At 46.8% G+C, this 24,030-nt stretch overlaps 1 protein-coding gene across 8 annotated transcripts in view; it reads right to left on the minus strand.

Moving 5' to 3' along the window:
* The window catches only part of YAP1 (Yes1 associated transcriptional regulator), a 112,539-nt gene extending 99,772 nt beyond the window's left edge, over positions 1–12,767 (minus strand). For 2 of the 8 annotated variants that reach the window (XM_060604545.3, XM_060604546.3), the window contains exons 1-2: positions 12,005–12,763; positions 8,472–8,722 (exon numbers count right to left, since the gene is read on the minus strand). In XM_060604545.3, the coding sequence (XP_060460528.1) occupies positions 8,472–8,722; positions 12,005–12,316 (563 nt within the window). In that variant the 5' untranslated portion in view covers positions 12,317–12,763. Of the gene's footprint in view, positions 1–8,471; positions 8,723–12,004 lie in introns of all 8 variants that reach the window. The other 6 variants (XM_060604549.3, XM_060604550.3, XM_060604551.3 and 3 more) reach the window with 4 other exon arrangements.
* Positions 12,768–24,030: the final 11,263 nt, after the last annotated feature.

Below are 24,030 nucleotides of genomic sequence, written 5' to 3' on the forward strand. Positions count from 1 at the left end.
TTTAGAGAGAGTGGGTGTGCAAGCATGAGCAGCAGAGGGGCAGAGAGACAGAGAGAGAATTCCAAGCATGCTCCACGCTGTCAGCACAGAGCCTGACACGGGGCTCGATCCCACGAACCGTGAGATCATGACCTGAGCCGAAATCAAGAGTCTGACGCTCAACCGAATGAACCACCCAGGCACCCTAACATAAAACTTTAAAAAAAACTACTGCACGCTCCCCTCCCTGGCCCAAGCAGGAGATGGAAAATTTATGTTACAGAGAGAGGGACCCAGAGGCTCTGGATTCAGACACTCGCAAAGCACAACCAAGAAGGGAGAAAACCCCGCAGGCCCCAAACTGTTCTGTCCTCAAATGCTGGTGGTGGGCATTCACATGCATCACCATCAACTGTCTGCTGGGGAGGGACTGGCAGATGTTTATCTGGAGAAACCAGCCACCACAGGAGAACCTAACTAGATACTGACAGGCAGGCCCAGGTGGTCCCAGCTCTCTCCGTCTACAGTGAAGCCCACTTAAGAAATAAAAGCAGATGAAAATTTAAAAAGAAACATCCACCATACTCAGACAAAAAAAGACAAAAAAAGAAAAAACCACACCCACTATAAAATCATCAGAGAGATATTACTACACGCATGAAATTAAGAATGGCATGTCATTACAAACAACAAAGGAACAATGAGTGCAGCAAAAGAATCTCTGGAAATTAAGAATGATAAAGAGCTTTTTGGGAAAAGACAAAACAATGATTAAAAAATTAAAAGCTAAGTGAAAAGGAATCCTCCAGAAGACATAACTAAAGGATAAGTGAAGAAATACAGAGAAAAGACAAGACAATTAAAGAGTTATTTTGATTAGCAGGAATTCCAGAAAAAGAAAACAGAACCGACTGGAAGAAGTTATCCAAGAACTAATAAGAGAAAGCTTTCCCAGGACCAGAGGGCAGTTCAGACAATTCACCACACATCTTCAAGGGGCACATTCACACTGGAGACGGACTTTCCAAGCCATGAAATATTTACAGTGAATAAAAAAAGGCACATACCAAGGCATATCTTGAAGTTCAAGATTCCCCCCCACCCCAGGCAAAAACAAAAAAAAAACAAAAAAAAACTAAAATCCCTGCGATGGGCTCCGCACTGAGTGTGGAGCGTGCTTAAGATTCTCTCTTTCTCCCTGTGCCCCTCTCCCCAGCTCTCATTCTCTCTAAAATAAAAACTAAAAAATAAAACACACACACACACCACTGAAATCCCCAAAGGAGGCAAAATGGGTTGAACTGTTCAATAACAAAACAGGAAGCTGAACTAAAATGGAGCATGGCCTTCAAAACTCCAAGAGAAAATACCTTACCTACAGCCTAACTGCCCACCAAATGTTGACAGAAATATTTTTAGACATAAAGGATCTCAATGCAGTTACTTACCATGTACCCCTTTCCTCAGGAAACTCCTAAAGGATGAGCCAATTCTAGGAGTGAGCAAACAAAGGGAAGTGGGAAAGAGAGAACCCAACCATGAAGGGCAATATGGGAACCTCAGGAGGACAGAATGGAGCAGCCAGTCCAGAGCAGGGGCACAGAGCACTCAGGTCTGTTTCCAATGGGGCAAAACACCAACAAAAATACTAACGAAGAAACCAGGCAATGAACAGTTCCAAGAAAATATCAAAGGTGTTCAGAAACTCATATACAGCACAAAGGGTCTTAAGAAAAAACTTACACAGGGGCGCCTGGGTGGCTCAGTCGGTTAAGCATCCGACTTTGGCTCAGGCCACAATCTCACCGTCCGTGCGTGAGTTTGAGCCCCTCGTTGGGCTCTGTGCCGACAGCTCGGAGCAGCCCGGAGCCTGCTTGAGATTCTGTGTCTCTTCTCTCTCTCTGCCCCTGCCCCTCTCATGTTCTGTCTCTCGCTCGTTCTCTCTCTCAAAAATAAACATTTAAAAAAAAAATTTTTTTTAAGAAAAAGAAAAAAGTTACACAAATGACTGTGAGGATTAAGCAACGGATTTTAGGGGAGGCAGAAATTTTAAGGACAGCAGTGGGCACATTGTATAAGTAAGGAGTTTTCTTACATATGTGAGGAGGGAACAGATCTCTACGGAGTTCCAAGTGTTTGCCTCTGGAGAATGCAAGCCAGAGATAAGGAAAAGTGGGCTAAGGCGCCTGGGTGGCTCCGTCTAAGCGTCTGATTCTTGGTTTCAGCTCAAGTTCGTGGGTTTGAGACCCTCATTGGGCTCTGAGCTGACAGTGTGGAAGCTGCTTGGGATTCTCTCTCCTTCTCTCTCTCTCTCTCTCTCTCTGTCCCTCCCCCACTTGAGCTCTCTCATAAATAAATAAATAAATACTTAAAAAAAGAAAAGTGGGCAAGAAATGCCTTTTTTTCTTTATTAGCCTTATATTACCAGGAGATTTTCTAATTCTACGTACATGTTCCTTCACTAAAAATTAAATATCAAAATATATACTTAGATATGAGACTCCCCGTGGTAGAATCTAGGAGTTTCCGCCCCTACTTTCCCCTTTCCTGAATTTTCCAATTCTCTCTAATGAACACGCATTACTTTTATAATAAAACAAACACCTTGCTAAAAATCCACAAAATCAGACGCACGGGTAAGAAGAGGAAGGACAGTTTTGTAAGTATAAGGGAAAACCCCACACTCCTGCTCGCGCGGAGAGGGAGAGGAGTCCCCACGTCCCCTCCTCCCGGGTGGCAGGGTTTAGTTCAGCTCATCCCCAGGAGCCCGCCAGCCATTACAGGCACTTCAGCACACGTGATGAGGTCAATTCCAAACAACTCTGTGGTCCACGCTCAGTTCTACGGGAGCACGTGGGAGCACCCTGAATAAAAAAAGCCATCTTTACTCCAAACCCCACACCAAAAGACCTACGCCAAAAAGCACATCTCTCTTAACGTACTTATTGGTCTCATACAGCCTTCACCTTAAAAACAAACAAAAACCCTGCTCACTGTAGGTTAAGCAAGCAACTGCAAGAGGAAAAATAGAGCTTCTAACAAAACGTACCCTCAGTGCTCCCCAATCAGAACGCCACTGAAGAATTTGCTAAGTCCAGTGATACAGCACCCGTGCAGAGGGAGACGTGCCAGCCGCAGCCGGATAAAGCTGAAAATGTCGGTATTTTCAGACATCCCTAGCTGCATTATTTTGTTAAGTTTCCACATTATTCAGAGAAACATCCGATCAACTGATGCTATGAAAGGTTATGATTCTTCTCATGCTAAGAGCCAAACGAGGATTAAACTACTGACCACTTTTTCTGGTCTAAAACATTAAAGGGAAAAAGCAAAAGGACCACTGTGATTTAAACCAAACTTCTTTGTTTGCTCTTAGCGGGGGTCAAGCCCTCCGCAGACAGAAGTGCTCCCCCCCCACCCCCCACCACAGTACTTGTTCCCGGGGACACCTGGTGCCACAGGACCAGGACACAATTCTTCTCCCTAACAACAGCGACGTCCCTTCAGGGCCTGAAGTTCCAGTTCACCCCAGAACCCGGGGCCCCTTCTGTAAGAACCGCTGGCGAACCGCACAGCTCGTCAGGCCTCTCGCCTCCCTTTAGCCAATGCCACCCAACCATTATTCAACTTTCGAGCCGTAATTAATGACTAAACTATAATATTAAGTATAAATAATCTTAAATCTTAAACTGATTTTTAAAAGGACTTCACTTGGTTTTGCTTTAAGTCTAAACTTCAGTTTTTGACAACTAAAAGGTCAACTTAAAATGTGCCTGTCTCCAAAAACCTTAAGGTAAAAAGCAATTCAGATTTATGCTAGCAATAGTATTTTACGTTACACTGTGTTCCTAACTATCAAGTGAAACTTATTACTCTACGTTACTTATGGGGACTGATCTCAAGATTTCAAAAACACTTTTTCTCAAGTTTCAACTATTCAAATGCTACCTACCTTTTTTTTCTTAAGTTAATTAATACGAGGCTTTTGGCAAGGAGTATTTTTTTGAATGTTATTTTTTATAGAAAATTAGCCTACCATCTTGCAGCCAATTGGGAGTTTGCTGTATTTCACAGCTGGTTTGTTAATGATCTTTCTTAGTTCACACAAAAACTGCTCATTATTCTCCTCAGGAAATAAACTAATCTCTATGTTCTATTTACTCTGTCACATCCGCTACCTCCAAAGTGTTTTTCTTCTGCCCCTGTACTCAACAAGGTCTCCAGTTTTTCCACGTAAATCCCACGGCCTTTCTTCCCTGGATGGCTACCTACTGAGCAGAGGGTGGGGGCACACTCCCGTCTCCCCCCTCCACCACCAGGGAGCAGGACAGAGAAGCAGGACAGAGGGATGGGCAGCCCTCCCCTCACAGAGAAAACACTCTGTGACTGCAATTTGAGGGCTTTGTTTTGTTTTTGCAGCTCCATTGACATTTAATGGCAATATTCCAAGCTCTTCATTTTTAATGGGAAATCATTGGGTCACACTTAACATATCAAGAAACTAGAAAACAGAACAGCCTTATTCTTTATGAAGCTGTTCCTTTGAAAAACATCTCAGCTTTATTATGGTAACCATATATATTATGCTTTTAGTCTTCTACTGGGCGAGGGTGCCCAGTAGAAAGTAGGGAAGCAAACGTCAAATTATAGTAGGAAAGGGTTTAATTCATCTCATTTAACTGATACATTTCTGAGGTAGCTTTAAATAGGGCAGTGGAACATTCACTCCTGAAATAACACGTAGCTTAAAAAAAAAAAAAAAAAAAAAAAAAAACGGAAGAAAAAGAAAAAAAGGAACAAACCAATTACAGTTACCAATAACATCTGCAAGGCAAGTTCATTTAATCTTGGAATACTGGCTGTTTGAAGATCTCCAGAAAAATGCCTTCTTAAAACTGTGGATTAAGATACTCAATATAACTTTTGGGGCACCTGGGTGGCTCAGGGCGTTGAGTGTTAGACTCTTGACTTCGGCTCAGGTGATGATCTCTTGGGTTCGTTGGTTCAAGGCCCACTTCAGGCTCTGAGCTGAGTGTGGAGCCTGCTTGGGATTCTGTCTCTACCTCTCTCTGGCCCTCCCCTCGCATGTTCGTTTTCTCTCTCTCTCTCACTAAATAAATAAATACATACATACATACTTAAAAAACCAGATAATATAACTTTTAATCAAATCACAGCCACAAGAAACCTTGAACCTTCAAGGACTAAAAACACTGTCCAATTATTCAGAAAATGACAAGTAATATAAATGAAACAAAATGACCTTTAAAAATTAGAACGTTATTAAAACAATGAAATACACAAACTTTTACGATCACTTTATCAAATTTCTAAAATCGTAATTCCACGCGGTACATTATATATAAGAAATTTTTTGTAACTATTACCATTAATAGTTACACGGTATCAGATTCAATAAAATAAAATCTGAGAAGTAAAAACACTCCTTGTAACCAGACATGTTATAGAATACTAATTCAGGAAGTTATTCAGCAGCTTATAAAGAAATAGGAAGTTGTTGACCACCTACTTGAAGAACCATTTCCTGTAGGAAAACTCTAAGACAGCTGAAGAAGGCAGTAATTCTCAGAGTAACACAGACCAACGATTCCTGTACAATAAAAGCTCAATATACAATGTTGAAGAAATTAGTTTTAAAACCGTTACCTCGGCAGCACAAATATTACATGAAACATAGACTGAGTTTTCCCACCATCCTCACAATCACGCCAGAGCCCCAACGCGTGTTGCTGGTAAGAGTAGCAGCTACTGCACTGGTCGCACTTGTCGAGCGAAGATCGCTCTTCTCCGGAACAGCTCATGTGCTATGGGAGGGTGGGGGGGTCGGGGGGCTCAAATCTGCAATGATCAATCTTTCAGTAATTATCCTGCCTTGAGACTAAAGGCCAAGTGACTTTAAAAAGTCATTCATCTATGATCACAAGGCAACAATTAGTTTCCAAAGTCAACACTTCTAAGTTTTCAACCAAATTACATCACCTTCCATGTTTGAACCATTCATAGTCAGATTTCTTTATGCCAAGTATAAATCTCAGTCAATTATGTACTTTGTAACTTGAAAACAACAAAACTAGGATAAAAATGAACTTGGACAACAGCAACTTAGCTCCAAAAGCTTCATTTATCATCATCTTTGACTCACAGGACAGATTAATCCCTTTACCTGCACGGTACACCAAAGTAAGTTGTTTATTATGGCAACTCATCCAACCCAGGACATCATGAAAGGAGCTAACAACTGGATGTGAACTAACTTTTTATAACTTCTTCAAATTACATATTGGTGTAAGCAGACACTCTTTAAAAGAATATAAAATTTTATAAGCCCACAGGACCTATCTTCCACAAACCAATGCTTAGGGGCCCTCGATACAATTCCTGACAAGTACCAATTAATTCATGATTTGCCTGCTTTTACTGGGAAAGATCTACCTCTCAGAAAAAATCCTGTATTTCTGAAAGGTTTGATAGGAGAAAATTATTCCATGGAGTCCCAAACGCTCATGTTTCGTATCATATAATAAGCCCAAGTTCACTTCCATGGGAGAGACCCTCAAAAACCTTGAACAATCATGTTTGTTTGTTTTTTAATTTTTCTTTTTTTTTTTTTTTCCATTCAAGAACAATCATGTTTTCTCTTTTTTTTCTTTTCCAGGTAAGCTTCTCTCCACTCCTACAACCATGTTTCATACGGCATACCTTTCCATATTATTTTGGACTGGTTTACCATCCCTACAGACCCATTCAATTGTGGTATTTAGGGTGGTGTGGTGTATTTGTGTATATCTCTCCTTATCATATCTTTATCAATATCGTTAAGAGACGTATTTCTTCCCAAAGAAAAATACATTGGAAACTTTTAAAAATAAATGTACAGAATAATTCTTTCAGCTCAAAGTAACTGAAAATGTAGGCAGATGTCACCTATAAGCAATTACTACAAGATACAAAAGACTAAGATGAGCATAAACGTTGCTCTTTAAAAAAAACCTTACACTTTTAGCTACAGCATCAATTAAAGACAGGAGACAAGCAGGCTATTAAGTGCTGGGGAAAAAAAAAAAAAAAAAACAACAACTCCCCAGGTCAGCACATGACCCAGCAGGGAGAGGTTCAGAAAGTATAGCTTTTCTGTTTCCTTGTAACAACTTGGTTTGTTTCCATTCCTTTTCCCTTCAAGATGCATCCCTCCCAGCTAGCAGCTCTTTCAATCATTTACTTTGGTCGTCCATCTTGCTCATGCAGATGAGTTTGCCAGACTTGTGTGTACTTTCCAGTCTCAGGCCCTTTATTGTTCTGGTTGAAACCTAACCCTTTGAAATGGATACCAGGACACCAGAAAACGAATTTTAAAAGGAAATATATTACAGGAAAGGGGGGCAAAAAAAGAGTAGAAACTTCTCAAGATCTAACTTCTTTCTCTGCTCTTCTAAATAAGCAGGTCTCAAAACCCTATCTTACATTACCAACAACCCCACCCTGAAAGACAAACAACATAAAATACTAAGACTCACACAATAAAACAGTATCACTAATTGTATTATCTGAGCTAATAAATAAATGTTACATTTGCCTTAGGAGGAGGTCGTCAAGACAGATCTCCATCAAAACTTAAAGGATCGTTTCTCACTTTATTATGTCAATCTGATCAACAACTTTTTTAAAAACATCGATTTCAGTTTATAACATGCACCAATAAGCCAGATAAAAATAGAAGGTTTTACCTACAAATTCAAAGCGAAAAAGGATAAAATTCTATTTTGACCTCTTCAGACTTAATGAAATATTGCCATTCTGTTAATGACAAAAGGGCTCATAAAAATAAATAGTAGCCTTGTTTTTGTTTTCCCAGAAGAGAAGGATTTTGTTTTGAGGATCTGCTACCTTGAATGAAGTTTGCCACGGAGTGACTGTGTCCAACAGGAAAAAGTGAACTTCTCTTTACATTTGGGGGGGGGGGGGGGGCTGGAGGAGGAGAAATAAATCACATCAAACTGCAGCTAAAGGGTCTGTCGTGTCTCCATCTAAAGTGCTGTGCGATCTGACTCCCGAAGTCCTACTACACCAGTGAGAGGTGCACGTGAAACTCAGAGTCGTGCCCTCCATCTCCCTAGACTTTGCCAGCCTGTAAATCTCACCATTTGAAAATTTTCAGAGTATTGTTTCAGTTTTAAGCCAAGCTCATTAATAGGTTTGGAACAAAGGCAAAATGAGAACACCCAAACTGCCACAAAAGAAAAGATTATTAAAAGTCTCCAAACCAAGAATCAATCGAGTTTTCAAAATATTACCCAAGCTCAAGAATGCAATTAGGTCATATCCAACTGAAAAATACACGTATATAAAACTAAGCCTGACATAAATATAAAGTAAAATAAACATAAGTGACATTCTACATCCCGATATCACCTTACTGTGTTTTCCAAAATATGTTCTTCTTAGAAAACTCTCCCGCCATCATTGCCACTTACTTTAAGAAGTATCTCTGACCAGAAGAGGTCTTTGCCATCTCCCAGCCCGCGGGCAGAGGGACATCGTCGGGTATCTCAAAAGAAGACTGTCGCAGGTGCTGAGCAGCGGGTGTAGCCGCGGGACCCGAGACCACTCCAGTGGGGGTCAGTGTCCCAGGAGACACGGCCCCCAGTTGCAGGGAAGCTGGGGAGGAATGAGCTCGAACGTGCTGGGGAGCCAGCGCTCCGGCACTGCCTGCATCAGTACTGGCCTACGAGGAAGATTAAAACGAAAATTTCTTAAAAATGATTTTTAAAGGGGTCCCTTTAAATTTCCTTGACAAGATTTTCATTGCAACCAAGTATCTAAGCACCAAGGCAAAATTTAAAAGTCAACACAGAGGAATGTAGGTTTATAGTTGTGTATTTTTCAATGGTTTATGTGATTTTAATGTGCACTTTTACAAACATTTGTCACTTTACTGATTAGCAGTCCATCTAACTTAATTTCCACCTAGTATACATTACATGTACCTTCTACAGATTTTAGAGGAGAATAGTACAAAATGGATGGAACATTCCTAAGATATGTTGAATTTTAAAAGTCCTAAAATTTCTGAATTTCTAAATTCTCAAATTTCTAAAAGAGCAAGGCAGCATGGGTGCTCTTCTGAGTTCTAAAATGTTCCCGGTAGAGCACAACCCAAAGAGTAACAGCTATGCGTTCTTTTTCTTTTCTTTTTCAACTGGGTTTTAAGCAATGTTTTTTTCCTAAGCCAAGCCCTAAACGCAGGACAACTGTCATTTTTTTCTCCCTATGGACAAAGGCCATCAGTAAAACCATCACAAACTACACAACTTTTAATGAATGTGAAAGATTCAGAATCTTTCAAATGTTCTTACAGACACCTAACGAAATGAAAACAACAGCGCAGTTGTACCCAGACGATAAAAATGTCAACAATTTAACTGCAATGTAGTAAGAATATACACACTTACATGTTTACAAGTATATAATGGCAGGAAAAAACTTTCCAAGCGGACCCCAAAGATCTGAGTTCCAGTCCAAACTGGCCAGTGTGACAGAGATCAAATCTCAGTCTCCGCAAGCCTCAGTTTTCTCATTTGCAAACAGCTTCTCGCATACATGTATACATCTACAGATATATGTGTATATATATACACATACACATATACATCTATATATCTACAGATATGTATATACACATATATATACACAAATGAACTTATATCCACTAGTTTGTGAACAGTACTGTTTACGATCCACATTCATACTTTTCATAATCTAGCATAGCTAATTCCTGATTAGAATTTGGGTTTGGTTATTAAAGTAAGAATTTCCTAGATTCATATGGGAAAGACTGGAAGCAATCAGCTGAGGCATTTATGCCTTAAAATCAGCTGGGCTGCTGAGTTCTTGATCAGCATAAACTCGAATTAGGAAATCCCTAGCAGAAATAAAAATCAAATTTGCAGATGCACAACACTTGGTTAAGAAACTTATCTAAACCAAACAAAACTATAGATTACGAATAGTATGAATCCATAAACTTGCCGACGGAAATTCTCGTAGTCATTTACTAAAAAATTGTGGTTTTTTTTTTTTTTTTTTTTGCAACTTTTCCGTTGCAATTCTGTGTGGCCTACAGATGCCACAAAATGGGAAGTTCATCCTCCTGCGTGGGTTACGCTTTCCAAGCGCAGGAAGTAACCTGCATCGGAGCACACCTCTACCCACACGAGGCTCGGAGGAGGGGGCACGGCACACCTGGGCCGACCTCTCACAAAGGAAGCGGCGGTTCCCAGCTCCGGCCTAACCCGGGGCTTTGCCAGCACCTCAAGGGAGTTTCTCTGGGCCCTGAACCCCGAGCTGTGCGGCAGGAGAGCGCCAACGGGGGGACCGGAGGCCAGAACCCTTCCTCCCGATCGAGTTACTGCACCAACTACGTCGCAGTATTTGGAAAACCAATTAACGTTTGGGCAAAGTTCCTACGCTGAAGCTTAGCCTGCAGCAAGTTCTTTAAAAAAAAAAAAAAAATAAAAAAAAAGAAAAGACGTGACCAAACCGGAGGACCCAGACCGTCGGAATGCGAACACTCTCCCGGCGGCGTGTCCCCGGCCTCCGGCTGGTCACCGCCGCTCCGCACAGAGCGCCCGGGGTCCCGGGCGGGAGAGTGGGGGGGAGAGAGAGCCCGGCCCCCGCCCGCCGAGGCGCCCCCCGGCCCCGCAGGCCCCCCCCAGGCCCCCCGTGCCCCCTCCAGAGTCCCGCACGGCCCCCCTGGGTCCCCACGCCCGGCCGCCCCCGCGCTAAGCCCGCAGCGCCTTCCAGGAAAGCCTGGACGCCGCCGGGCGCTCTCGGGAGCGGGCGGGAGAAAGAGCCAGAAACCAGGCGCCCAGCGCCAACCCCCACCCCGAGCAACAGGGCAAAACAAGAGAACAATTATCCGACTCCCCCGGAGACGCGGGTGGCCCGAGGTGCCCCGCAGGACAGGGGCCCGCGCTCCACGCCGCCACCTCGGCCGCTCACCGCGGGGACGCCAGCGCCCCCCACCCCCGTTCCCTCGGGAGCCCACCTCTCCCCTCTTCCGCCGGACTCCCCCGGACCCTCTTCCCCTTCCCCCTCCCCTCCCAGGCCGGACTTCCCCGGACCCTCCTACCCCCGCCCCCCCCCCGCCCCGGCCAGGCTCCCCCCGCCCCCCCCCACGACACCCCCACCCAGGCCTGTACACTCGGCCGCCTCCGCCCGCCCTGGCCCCTCTCTGCTCTCTTCTCCCCGTTCCCTCCCCGCGGCTGTCCCGGCCGGCCCCTCCCCCCTCCAGGGCCCGTCTCCTCTCCCCCTCCCTCCCGTCTAGACCAGCCCCTCTCCTGTCCCCCCAGCCCGTCGCGGCCCCCCCTCTCCTCTCCTCGTACCCTGTCCTGGCCGCCTCCACCACTGACCCACTCTGCTCTCCCCCTCCCCCCATCCCGGCCCCCTCTCTCCCGACCCCCCCCCCCCCCGTCCCGTCCTGGCCGCCCCTCCCCCCGGCCCCCTCGGTTCTCCCCTCCCCCATCCCGGCCCCATCTCCCCCCCCCCCCCCGCCCGCTCTCCTCTCTCCCTCCCGTCCAGTCCTAGCCGGCCCCCCTCCAGGTCCCCCTCTCCTCTTCCCCTCCCCCTCTCCCGGCCCCCTCTCTCCCTCGCATTCCCGTCCTGACCGGGTACCCCCCCCCCGGCCCCCTCTCCTCTCTCCCTCCGCCGCCCCCCCGCCCGCGTCCCAGCGACCGAGATGCGGGGCGCGGACGCGCGCGCATTGTGCGAACCCACCGCGGCCTGGCCGCCGCCGCCGCCCCCCACCCTTTCCTTCCTCCCCCTCCCCCGCCCGTCCCGCCAACCCCCCGGGAGTCCCAGGGAGGAAGAAAAGAAGAAAGGAAGAGGGGGCGCACGGCCCCCGAGGCCGCCGCCACGCCGCGAACCTCGGAGGGACGGCAAACCTCGGCGCCGAACTCGGGGAGGGGGCCCCCCCGGTTTCCCCCGCCCCCCCCCCATCCCCGGTTACCTGCCGCGAGTGGGACTTGGGCTCCGGCGGCTTGAAGAAGGAGTCCGGCAGCTTCCGCAGCCTCATGGGCACCGTCTGCGGCACGTTGGCCGTCTTGGGGTTCATGACGGCGTTGAAGAGCGCCTCCAGGTCGGTCTCCGAGTCCCCCCGGACGTGCACGATTTGGTGGCCGGCGGGGGGGGGTTGTGGCCCCGGGGGTGCGGCCGGCCCGGGCGCGGGCGGTGGGCCCTGCCCCGGCGGGGGCTGCGCGGGCGGCGGGCCCGGGGGGCCGGGGGCGGCCGGGGGCTGTGCGGGCGGCGGCCCGGGGTCCATGCTCGGCGCCGGCCCGACGACGCGGCCGAGGGCTCCGCCCGGGGTGGGGGCGGAGGGGGGACGGCGGCGGCGGCCCTCTGGGCGCTCGCGGGGCCGGGGGGGGACAGGCCGCGACCCCGCGCCCCCCGCCCGCGCCCCCGCCGGCTGCGCTCGGGAGGGGCGGCGGGGGCTCCCCTCCCCCGCTGCCCGCTCTGCTCCCGGAGTTCCTTCCTTCCTTCCTCCCTCTCTCTCCCCCGGCGGCGGCTGCGCCCGACTGAGACAGAAACTCGCCGCCGACGCCAAAACTAAAGTTGAGAGAGCCGCCCGCCCGAGCGGCGCGTCGGCCCCGCCTCCTCGCGGCCCTTCCTTCCTCTGCGCGCCCGCCCGCCCCGGGTCCGCGGCCGGCGCGCGCAGGAACTTTCGCCCGCGAGTTGCCGCATTCCTGCAGACGCCCGGCCCGCCCCGCCGGCCCGCCGCACGTGACCCACCCGCGCGCGCGGCCCCCGGGGAGGCGGGGCGGGCGGGCGGCGCCCAGGTGCGGGTGCGGGGGCACCCCGGGGGCCTGGGTGCGGGGGAATCCGGGGGGCGCGGAGGCGGAGGTGGGGGGAATCCGAGGGGCGCGGGGGCCCGCGTGCCGGGGAATCCAAGGCGCAGGGGCCGGTGCGCGGACCCAGGTGCGGATGCGGGAGGGCCCAGGTGGGGGGGCGGGCGGGGGCCCAAGGGCAGGATCGGGGGGATCCAGGGGGGGGAGGGACAGGGGCCCAGGTGTGGGGTCGACCCGGGAGCCCAGGTGCCGGTACTGGGGCCCGGCTACGCGGGTTGTGGGGGGATGGCGTGGGGGCAGGGGGACCCCGGGGACCTAGGTGGGGGGGCGGGGAGGGAATGGGGGGGAGGGGCGGCGGCAGCCCGGGTGCGGGAAGTCGGGGGGAGGGGGACTGCGGGGGAGTGGCTGTATGCCCCCGGATGGGAGGAGTTTTGGAGACTCAGTGTTTATTTTTTTTTAAGTGAAAACTTTTTTTTAATTTGCATTCAAGCTTGGAACCTAGTCATGACATCCTGGGCCGCAGAAAAAATCAGGGCTGAACTCAGGTTACACGCATTCTTCCCTACGCCAGGCACAGGGGGCTCTGGATGCCTGCTTCTCCTGTGGCAGTGTCCTGTATGCGAGGAGGCCATCGAAATCACTCTAAAGCAATGAAAATTTGCTTTTAAATGCATTCAATCTGCTCTTTTAAAAAACAGCTTTATTGGGATGTGATTCGCATACCATACACACCGTCCATTTAAGCAATTCAGTATTTTTAGTGTATTCACAGGGTTGTGCAACATCACTCTGATTTTAAAGCTAGTAGCCCATGCTAGAGAAATCTAGCTTTTTTAAGGATTTCTTCTGTAATGTTAGTGCAACAGATGTATAAATAGGACTGAGCAAGAAAAAATTTCCTGAGCAGCGAGATAATGTCTTCCTCCAGCCAGGACATGCCCTGGAGAATTCTGAGCAGGGATCGCTATCACCCATCACCTGGTGTGGTCCCGGCAGGCCAGAAGGGAGGCTGCGCACTCCAGATTCCACCCCACTGCTCCGGACCCCACTTTCCTCCAAAGGGATCTGCGTCAGTAGACCCATGATCGCCTCTGGGACTTCTCCCCAACCCCAAATGTCAAGACCATTTAAGCACAAACTTGTAGCTTCTGGAGTTAGGGAGATGTGAGTTCAGATCCCATTTCCTCCATTTAGTAGCTATGACACGTTGGGCGCATTACTCATTTCCTGTTCTTTAATTTAACATTGGGGTCAAAGTAATAACACCTACTTCAATTGTGGAAGCCTTAAATGAGCCAGTGGGCATAAAGTCGGCCCTTCCCCCAGTTGAGGGCATCTGGGGAGTTCTGTGTACCTGTCATTGATCACTTGCCCCATGTGTTGTGCTGTGGCCTCTCCGGGACCGTACTGTCAGTCTCTTCCCCTCACATCCAATAGTCAATCTACACAAACAAAGCCTGTGGGCAGAAACTGCGCATTAAAAACTTAAACTTTCAAGAACCAAAGTGATAGAAAATCTAGGGCTTTAATAGAAGCTATCCCTTAACTAGAACCTCTGTGGCTGGGGACACCAGTTACAGGGCTCAGGGAACAGCAGAGGTTGCTTTGCTCAATATTGTTACATCTCCCATTAAACTGAGAACAAAATTCCTGTGATGAGTGGATTGGAAGAGGAGTGACTTTATGTTCTCTGAGTACTTCTGTACACTAACCAAGATTTTGTCATTTACTATTTTTTATCTATAAAATTTCAGTCACAGGTTAATAATGGATAAAGATAACATGCATTCAGTCCTTGGTCCCCTCTCTTCCTCTCCAGCTCTGCTTTTGGAGCGATTCCCAGTTTAAGGCACTGGAGACAGGGGATGCTCGTCACAAAAAGATCATGATCTTCAGTGTCCGTGTAGGTCACTGTCTCAAAATGCTACTCCTACAACGACTTGCACTCCATCCACTCCAGTGGACCTTCCCGTCCACTCCACCTTAGCCACCAGCTCCTGTGTCCACACGGTCATATTCAGAAATACGCCAGTTGGGAAATCAGGGTCTGTTATACTATTCTTTTAATAACCACTTGGTTCTCTGGTTTCATCACTCACGCCTCATATAGCATTATCTCCCTCTTTTCTACCAACCTGTCACTCCCTTGTTCTCACTTCTTTCCCAATTCAGTTTAGAAATCATAACTCACTCCTTCAACCTCATAATCATCTCTGCCTTCAATTCCATTCCCCATGTATTTCACTGAACAAGATCTATATAACTGCACTAGTCCAGTCACCAGTTTACCATCATCCCAGAGATGTACGTACATGATTACAAGAAGGCATGCTTTGTACAACTCTAAATAAACGTCCTCTTACCAAGTGATACTGTCTGCAATGGGTTATGAATTAATATTTAAGTAAATTTTGTAATTATCTGGTATATCTGTGACTACAACCATATTGGATTGCAATCAATGCATGTTAAAATCACTAATTTCCTGGGGTACCTGGGTGGCTCTTCCGGTTGAGCATCTGACTCTTGATTTCCTCTCAGGTCATGATCTCACAGCTTGTGGGATGTCGGGCTCGGCACTGACAGCTCAGAGCCTGCTTGGGATTCTCTCTCTTTCTCTCTCTCTCTCTCTCTCTCTCTCCCCCCCCCCCCCATGCACTCTCTCTTAAGTAAATTGACATTAGAAACAAATAAGTGTATGGATGGAGACCTCATGAGGGTCTTCCAATCCTCTTTAAAAAAAGAAAAAATCTCTCCTGTGAAGAAACAGGCATACAAAAGTTAAATAACTTGACTAAAGTTTACTGCTAGAACATGGATTTACATCTGAATCTACCTGTCAGATTCCAGAGCTCAAACACTCCCTCAGGAATAGTGTAGTTAATTTCAGGCAGTTCCAAAGTGTTGTCAGATTTACTTATGCAGAATGATAAAGGGGTTTAGGACCCCTGTTACCTAAGGAAATTTTTATTTATTTCTATTAACCAATAAGTGGTGGTTTACAGTGATGTGGTCATAATGTTAACTGTTAAGGACAAAGCTGGGTTGGTCTTTGGGAAGTCAGGTTGAAAGTATGAAGACACAGAATGGCATTCCAAATACAGAGTTGTTTAGGAAAACAAATGACGGGACAAGATATTTTTAGGGGTTTTCATACCGCAAGGGCTGTGGGTTATGCAGTTAGGGAGGGTCTGACTTGAGACTCGGCAGGGAGAGAGGGAGAGAGAACCCACCCCTGTCCGTCTGAGGGTCCCGAGGCCTCCCTTTCTACTGAACCTGGAGATCTCGCCCGACCACCCTCGGGTTTTGTGCGCTCTTGGCTTCAATAACCCCCAAGCTCGGGCTTGTTCTGTTTCTGGGTCTTGCCGCGGGTGCGAATTGTGCATCTGGCTCACAGCAGGTGAAAATTCGTGAAACATTTGTCTACCTACGTGTAGGGGACCGATTATGTGCCGGGCCAGGACAGTAATTGGTGTAATAATGACTGTTTCACAGCGTAATAATGAAGAGTACATAAAATAACAAGTATGAATGAGTTTTTATTGTGGCATCATTCGGCTTAAGAATCCCGAGATCAGGGGCGCCTAGCCCGCTCAGTCGGTAGAGCAGGCCACGCCTGATCTGAGTCGTGAGTTCGCGCCCACAGTGGCTATGGGGTCTACTTAAAAATAATCATTTAATTAGATTTCTTTTATTATAAAATCTGTCTCAAGTTATCTGTATGGGAGTCCTGAGAGCTAGATGGGAAAAACTTTGGAGTACGAAGCCCCACCAGCCTAGGGCAGACCCCTGTGGGACACATCCTAGAAGTTTCAAAGAGCCTTCCTGGGGCGTGCGCCTTCCACGTCCAGGCTTGGAAGTAAAGGCTACTAGAGCTCATCATGTACTCTACTTACTAAATTATACTGGAAATGAAAAGGTGACTTCTAAAAATACTAAGGACACCATGTTCTCTGTCAGTGGTTCTCAAGGTGTGGTGCCTGAACCAGCAGCAGCCTCACTGAAAACTTAAGATATGGACATTCTCACGCCGTAACCCAGACCTACGGAAACTCCAGGGGTGAACACAACAATCGGGGTTTTAACCGATTGAGCCCCTATTGAGCCCCTCTAGGTGGTTCTGATGCATGCTAATGTTGAGAACTTTATATTACACTTCACATTCTGTTTTTATTCTATAAATAATAAGTAACATGCTTTGTAAATATCATCTTCACGGTTTTATAGCTAAGTATCCCCTTAATCTTATTATTCATTCTATAAATATCTGTATCTAGCACATAATATATCTTTGGTAATTAAAAAAATTATGTTGTAAAGGATCTCCAAAAGTGATGTCTTGAATCTTATCAGAAAGCTGACAATTAATCTTATTTTATTTTATTTTTTTTTTTTTAAATTTTTTTTTTAACGTTTATTTATTTTTGAGACAGAGAGAGACAGAGCATGAACGGGGGAGGGTCAGAGAGAGGGAGACACAGAATCTGAAGCAGGCTCCAGGCTCTGAGCTGTCAGCACAGAGCCCGACGCGGGGCTCGAACTCACGGACCGTGAGATCATGACCTGAGCCGAAGTCGGCTGCTCAACCAACTGAGCCACCCAGGCACCCCAATTAATCTTATTTTAAAAGATCCATTAAATACTGACTCCAAATTGTTTATATTTTAATATTATATAAGTATCGTATTTTTTTAATTTTTATTTATTTTGAGAGACAGAAAGAGAGAGAACGAGCAGGGGAGGGGCAGAGAGAGAGGGAGAGAGAATCTCAAGCAGGCTCTGCCCCAACGGGGCTCTATCCCATGACCCTGGGATCATGACCTGAGCCAAAATCAAGAGTTGGAGCTCAACTGACTGAGCCACCCAGGAGCCCCATGACTGTTGTTTTGATATATGTGTATCTTCAGCATGATATGTGGCACAAGAAATGTTTAAAAACCATTAAATTTCTTTTGAGAATTTAATATACGAAACTCTCTGAAAGCGCCTCTCGATATCTAACTTATTTCCCCTTTAACCTATGTTTCTAGTGCTCTAATACGTGGAGAACATCTGGACACCATTTCTAATAACCCTCTGTAAACGTGAATGTAACTTTTAATAAGTCTTCCCTAAGTCTTTGTTTCTGAACAATACCAGTTCCTTAAGCTTTACCCAGTGTCTTGTTTCTTAATCAAGTCCTTCACCACCTCCTTGCAGTCTTCTGAACCCTCTGCAGGGACCCCGTGTTCTTCTCAGTAAGATAACGGTGCTGCACTAAACACAACGTCATCTATACGTGATTACCATTTGTGAACATCATTATTTACACATTTACTTTACATCACTTACATATTTAAATTATTTACATATTTTCTAGGTGTGAAAGTGTATAATTTAACGTTTTTTAAGAATAATGTTTTTGGAGGTCAAAATTTGAACCCTTACAGTGTATGCATGAATTGGTTGTGTTGAACTGGAATGACAGCATTTTTTAACTAAAAGCCAAAGAGGTCTCTTCGCCCAGCTCTCTCCTTTTACACAGAGGAACTCAGCGTCTTGAGAGACCTGCACTCTCCAATGTGGTGACCCCTACTCACATACTAAAGAGAAAACTCAGTTTCTTAATAACACTAGCCGTGTTTCAAGCTAGTATTATTAGCTCAATAGCTACACACATGGCTAGTAGCTTTGGGATTAAACAGCACAGGTCTGGAACACTCCCCTTATCTCAGAAAGCTCTGTTGGGCAGCACTGAGGTAAATGGCCCAAAACCATACAGCTCCTCCGTGGCAGAGCAAGAATATCCAGTTCCCGGTCCAGAGGTATCCCACCATACTACTACCTTAAAAAAAAGAGGAAAGTGTGATAGATCACCTATCTACAAAATTTATTGAGTTTTCGTACAAAGCATTGTGCTAGCCATGGATCTTGACCCCAAGAAGCTTTTAAGAATATTCAGTAAGGGGCACCTGGGTGGCTCAGTCGGTTTAGTGCCCGACTTCAGCTCAGGACATGATCTCATGGTTCATGAGTTTGAGCCTCACATTGGGCTCAGTGCTGTCAGCTCAGAGCCTACTTCAGATCCTCTGTACCCTTCCCCCTCCCCCCCCCCACACTCTCTCTCTCAAAAATGAATAAACATTAAAAGAAAGAAAGAAAAAGAAGAGAGAGAAAAAGAAGAAGGAAGGAAGGAAATTTGGTAAGATTGCTGACCATGTAGAAAATGGCAGGTGTTTTAGTTACATCTCCTTTCTGGCTGTTTAATATATACATGTATGTTTACGAACTGTCTCCAGTCCCTTTGACCTTCCCAGAGACATCACACACTACTCGGCTTACACCTCGATTCCTACAGCCAATTCCTGGCCGGTCTCCCAGGCTCCTTCTGGCCTTTCTTGCTCCCATCAATCTTCTATGATTCTATACCCATTTCCCTCAAGTGCTGGTCCCACCCTTGCTCTCCCAGAACAACCTAGAGTAGATTCTTGTGTATCAGACACTAACAACAACTATGGTAAAGTCAACAACAATGACTTATATTTGCTTGACATTTGCACATACATTATCCCATTTAATTTTTTTAACTTTTTAAAAAAGATTTTATTTTTAACTAGTCTCTGTACCCAATATGGGCCTTGAACTCACAACCTGAGATTGAGGGTCCCATGATGTACCGACTGAGCCAGCTGGGCGCCCATATCCCATTTCATTTAATTCCCATCTTTCTTGGGGTGTCCGGCTCGCTCAGTTGGGTCCCCATGTTGGTTGTGACGACTACTTAAAAAGCAAAACAAAACAAAACAAACCCCCAAAACATAAACAAAACATGTAGCTGTGATTAATAAGGCAACTCAGAAAAAAAATAATTCCCATCTTTCTTTTCCAGATCTCAAGGCCTTCAACCAATGTTGCCCTTTTATTTCCAAGATTGTTTCTTATCAAACATTTTGAGTAGATTTGTTCTAAAAGTACTAAAACCGGGTACCTGAGAGTCATCCTTGACTTCTCTAATCTCCATTCCCCACCCCTAATTCAGTCCATCAAGTAACACTGGTTCTGGGCCTAAAACTCACGAGTAAGACATCCATTTCCTTCCAGGTCTCAGGTGGTGAGGCTTGCAGAATAAAGTAGCACAGGGTGTGACGACAGAAATGAACGTTCCCACCGTCCTGGAGGCCAGAAATCCATTCCCAAGGTGTCGCAGGGTGGGTGCTCCCAAGGTCCCCCTCAGCTCGTAGACGGCTAGATTCTGGCGTCTCTACACGCCTTCCCTTGGGGTCTCTGTGTCCTTATCTCCTTATCAGGATACCGGTCGGGTGGGGTGAGGACCCCGCCACACGACCTCATTTTACTGTAATTTCCTCTTTGAAGGCCTTACCTCCCGACACAGGGGTTTGGGACTTCCATGTAGGAGCTTTGGGGATGACACAACTCGGCCCATGACTCTCTGTCGTTACTGACACCATCCTTGCTCAAAGTGGCTCCATTTCTCACCAAACGGTGACAGTTTCCCCATGTCCTCTCATGCCTGTTTACCGTACAACAGCCACAGTGATCTTTCCAGTTTTCAAAATGTACACCAGTCCCTTGCTTAAAGTCTTACAGTGGTGGGGTGGCCGGGGGGGCTCGGTCAGTTCAGCATCCGACTCTTGATTTTGGCTCAGGCCGTGATCTCACGGTTGTGAGACTGAGCCCCACCCTCGGGCTCTGTGCTGATCGCTGCGGAGCCTGTTTGGGATTCTCTCTCTCCCCCTCTCTCTCTGCCCCTCCCCCCACTCTCTCTCAAATAAAAACTTTAAAACTAAAGGCAGTGTACTTCAGCTCCTTTTTCAAGAAAGCCTCTCACGATGCATCATCCTTGGCTCCCGACTGCCCCAGCCTCCCTCAGGATTTGGTGGTAGGTCTAAGTGTAGATGTACAAAGTACTTCTGAGCAAAATAACTTTTATTCTACAATATGTTAAGGGAATACAGGATGACAGTTGGTCAAGAATTTGGTTGAATAAAAATTAGTTTCTATTGTCCACATGGTCTTCACTTTACTATTTCTCTCTCGCACCGTTCTAGTAATGAAAAAAGTAAGAAACGTGATTTGCCGAGGCCTGGTGTTTGCTGAAGCCCAGCCCAGTGACCAATTTTTTCTCTTAAAAAAAAAAAAAAAAAAAAGGACAAACAGGAATGGTAAGTTTCAACCTTCCTCCAACCCAGTGGAGCCTGCCTGTGCCAGTGAACTCTGACGTGTACCCTGAGTCAGGAGGCGGAAACTTACATCAGAGGCTCTCAGGTGCGCCAGCAGCCGCCGTCTGCCGGGTGGACGCTGCTAAATGTGGCCCTGAACGCCGCTTCTAGTGCTAATTAACGCAGCTTTTACTGGGAGACCGCATACTTCCCTGCCTTTTCTTCTTTCCTTTGTTCTTCCGTTTTCATCTACTCTCTCGTGCTCTTTTTTTCTCTCTCTCTCTCTCTCTCTTTTAAACTAAGGAAGTAGAGTAGAGCAGTGGTTCCCAACCCTGGGGGTGCCCACGACAATCCATCTACGTGATCAAGAAAATATATAAAATGATGCTCTACCTCATAAAAAAAAGAGCAATTAAAATAATGAATGCCATTTCACACCCATCAGATTGAAAAAAATTAAGACCTGTGAGTGTGGCATGTCTCCAACAAAAGGGCGCACTTGTTGAGAGTAATTGGATAGATCTTTTTATCCCTCACCACACCTAACCCTGTTGCGGCACCAGCATATAAACTCTCGAGCACAGAAACTGTGTCCGTTTGGTTCGTTGCCGTATCTGCAAGTGTCTAGAAAGTGCCCAGCACATAGTAGGCAATCAATAAACATTTGTTAAAGAATAAGTGACACCAGTTCTTAACAAATACTTGCCGGTTGACTAGATGACTGAGAAGCCTCCGGGCAGCTGTAAGAACCGACAAGACTCCGGTTTCCAAGCCTGGGGTGGGGACCTGAGCGACCGGCAGGACGAGGGGTTTCCCCTGCTGACCACAACTTCCTACCACAGCCCCACTTCCCCATCCTGCCACCAGATACACAACACACCATAATACAGCCACTTGCTAACTGTTTGGGGCCATATTTGGTTTTTTCTGGTGAGCGTTCCACTGTCACATACTTCGCGACCCACTGAAAGTTTTCGCTTCCTACTCACATCAGTCAGTTCTGTGCTTTGACAACTATAATAATCTATTTGATCTTTGGATTTTGGACTTTCTTCACCCCACTTCATCACTGCCAGATTAATCTTTCCAGAATACCACTTTTACGATGCGACCAACCTGCTCAAAAGTCTTTAATGACTGCTATACATCACCTACTTAAAAGGCTTAAATTATGGGGCACTGCGCTGGCTCAGTCAGCGGAACACGTGACTCTTGATCTCAGGGTTGTGAGTTCGAGATCAAGAGTTGGGGGTGGAGATTACTTTAAAAAAATAATAAAATCTTTCAAAAAGAGAGGATTTAAATTTCCTAGTTTTGCACCCACAGCCCTCAGTGACCAAGTCCTCAGCAATCCGTCTCTATGCTATGCTATCGTCCAGAACTCCTGGACAAGACCCTCCGTTCCAACTAGCCAGCTATACTCATGTCCCCCAAACCACCTTGCGTTTGTGTGTGTGTGTGAGGTTCATTTAAGGAATCTCTACACCCAATGTGGGGCTGAAACTCATGACCTTGAGATCAACAGTTGGATGCTCTTCCAATGGAGCCAGCCAGGCGCCCCAAAAAACCACGTTGTGTTTTTATACCTCTGTATTGTTTTTGCTCGTGGGACCTCGGTGTCCCAGGTTCTCTGGTCTTCAGCCTACGCCCCCTTTTGAAGTGTCCAAATTGTAATCCTGTCAGTCTTCTTCCCTCAAGTAACTTTCAGAATTTCTGAAGAATTCTCTCAAGTCCCCAAAATCATTCTGTTGTCACTTGTCACCATGCAGTCTCTCACGCCAGCAGATGACAGCCTGCTTCTGCGGGCTGCGTTCTCCAGGGACCGTTCTGTCCTGGCGCACTCCCAGGCTACGTATTCGCTTCCACACAGGATGGCTGCGTCCAGACTATACCAGTGTGTGGAAGGAGCACGGGGCTGCGGGCAGCCGGAGGAGCTGTGTGCACTCACTCAGCCGCCCTTCCCCTCCCGCACGCACACCCCCAGGGCCAGCTTCCGTCCATCAGTCTGAGAACAGACACTGGGTGTCGATCCCGCGTCCCGCACCATGCTAGGCACTGGGGATTCAAGGGTGGACCACAGGACACAGGTCCTGTTTCCAAGACAGACATTGAATAAATTACTATAAATAGGTCAGGCGAGCAAATAGATTCTTTTTTTTTTTAATTTCTTTAAATTTTTTTTCTTTTTCAACGTTTTTTTTTTTTTTTTTTTTTTATTTTTGGGACAGAGAGAGACAGAGCATGAACGGGGGAGGGGCAGAGAGAGAGGGAGACAGAGAATCGGAAACAGGCTCCAGGCTCCGAGCCATCAGCCCAGAGCCTGACGCGGGGCTCGAACTCACGGACCGCGAGATCGTGACCTGGCTGAAGTCGGACGCTTAACCGACTGCGCCACCCAGGCGCCCCATTTTTTTTTAATTTCTTAATCTTTATTTTAAGTAGGCTCCACGCCCCACGTGGGGCTTGAACTCATGACCCTGAGATCAAGAGTCACACACTCCACCGACCTGAGCCAGCCAGGCACCCCAGAGGTGAGCAAATAATTCCAAGTGTGCAAAATGCTGCCAGAGAAATTCTTGGGAGTACAAGCTTATGTCCTCTACATTCTCTGGGGCCCAGAGTGGGGAAAACTAGTGTTCCCGCCCTTCATATCGTATCTAGTCGAGTTAATAATAATATAACCTATAAAAAAGCAATTACAGGGGCGCCCGGGCGGCTCAGTCGGCTGAGCGTCAGACTTCGGCTCAGGTCATGATCTCACCGCTCGTGAGTTCAAGCCCCACGTCGGGCTCTGTGCTGACAGCTCGGAGCCTGGAGCCTGCTTTGGATTCTGTGTCTCCCTCTCTCTCTGTCCCTTCCCCGGCTTGTGCTCTGTCTCTCTGTCTCTCTCTCAAAAGTAAATAAAAATTTAAAAAAAGAAAAGCAATTCTGAACTTAAGAAAGACAGCTTTTCACATTGTTATGCGGACAGTTTAGCTCCTGATTTTTTCATATTCCTCAATAGAGAATGAAAAGAGCCAAAATTCACACTT

This window comes from Panthera onca, chromosome D1, assembly GCF_046562875.1.
Source record: "Panthera onca isolate mPanOnc1 chromosome D1, mPanOnc1 haplotype 2, whole genome shotgun sequence".
Lineage (NCBI taxonomy): Eukaryota > Metazoa > Chordata > Mammalia > Carnivora > Felidae > Panthera > Panthera onca.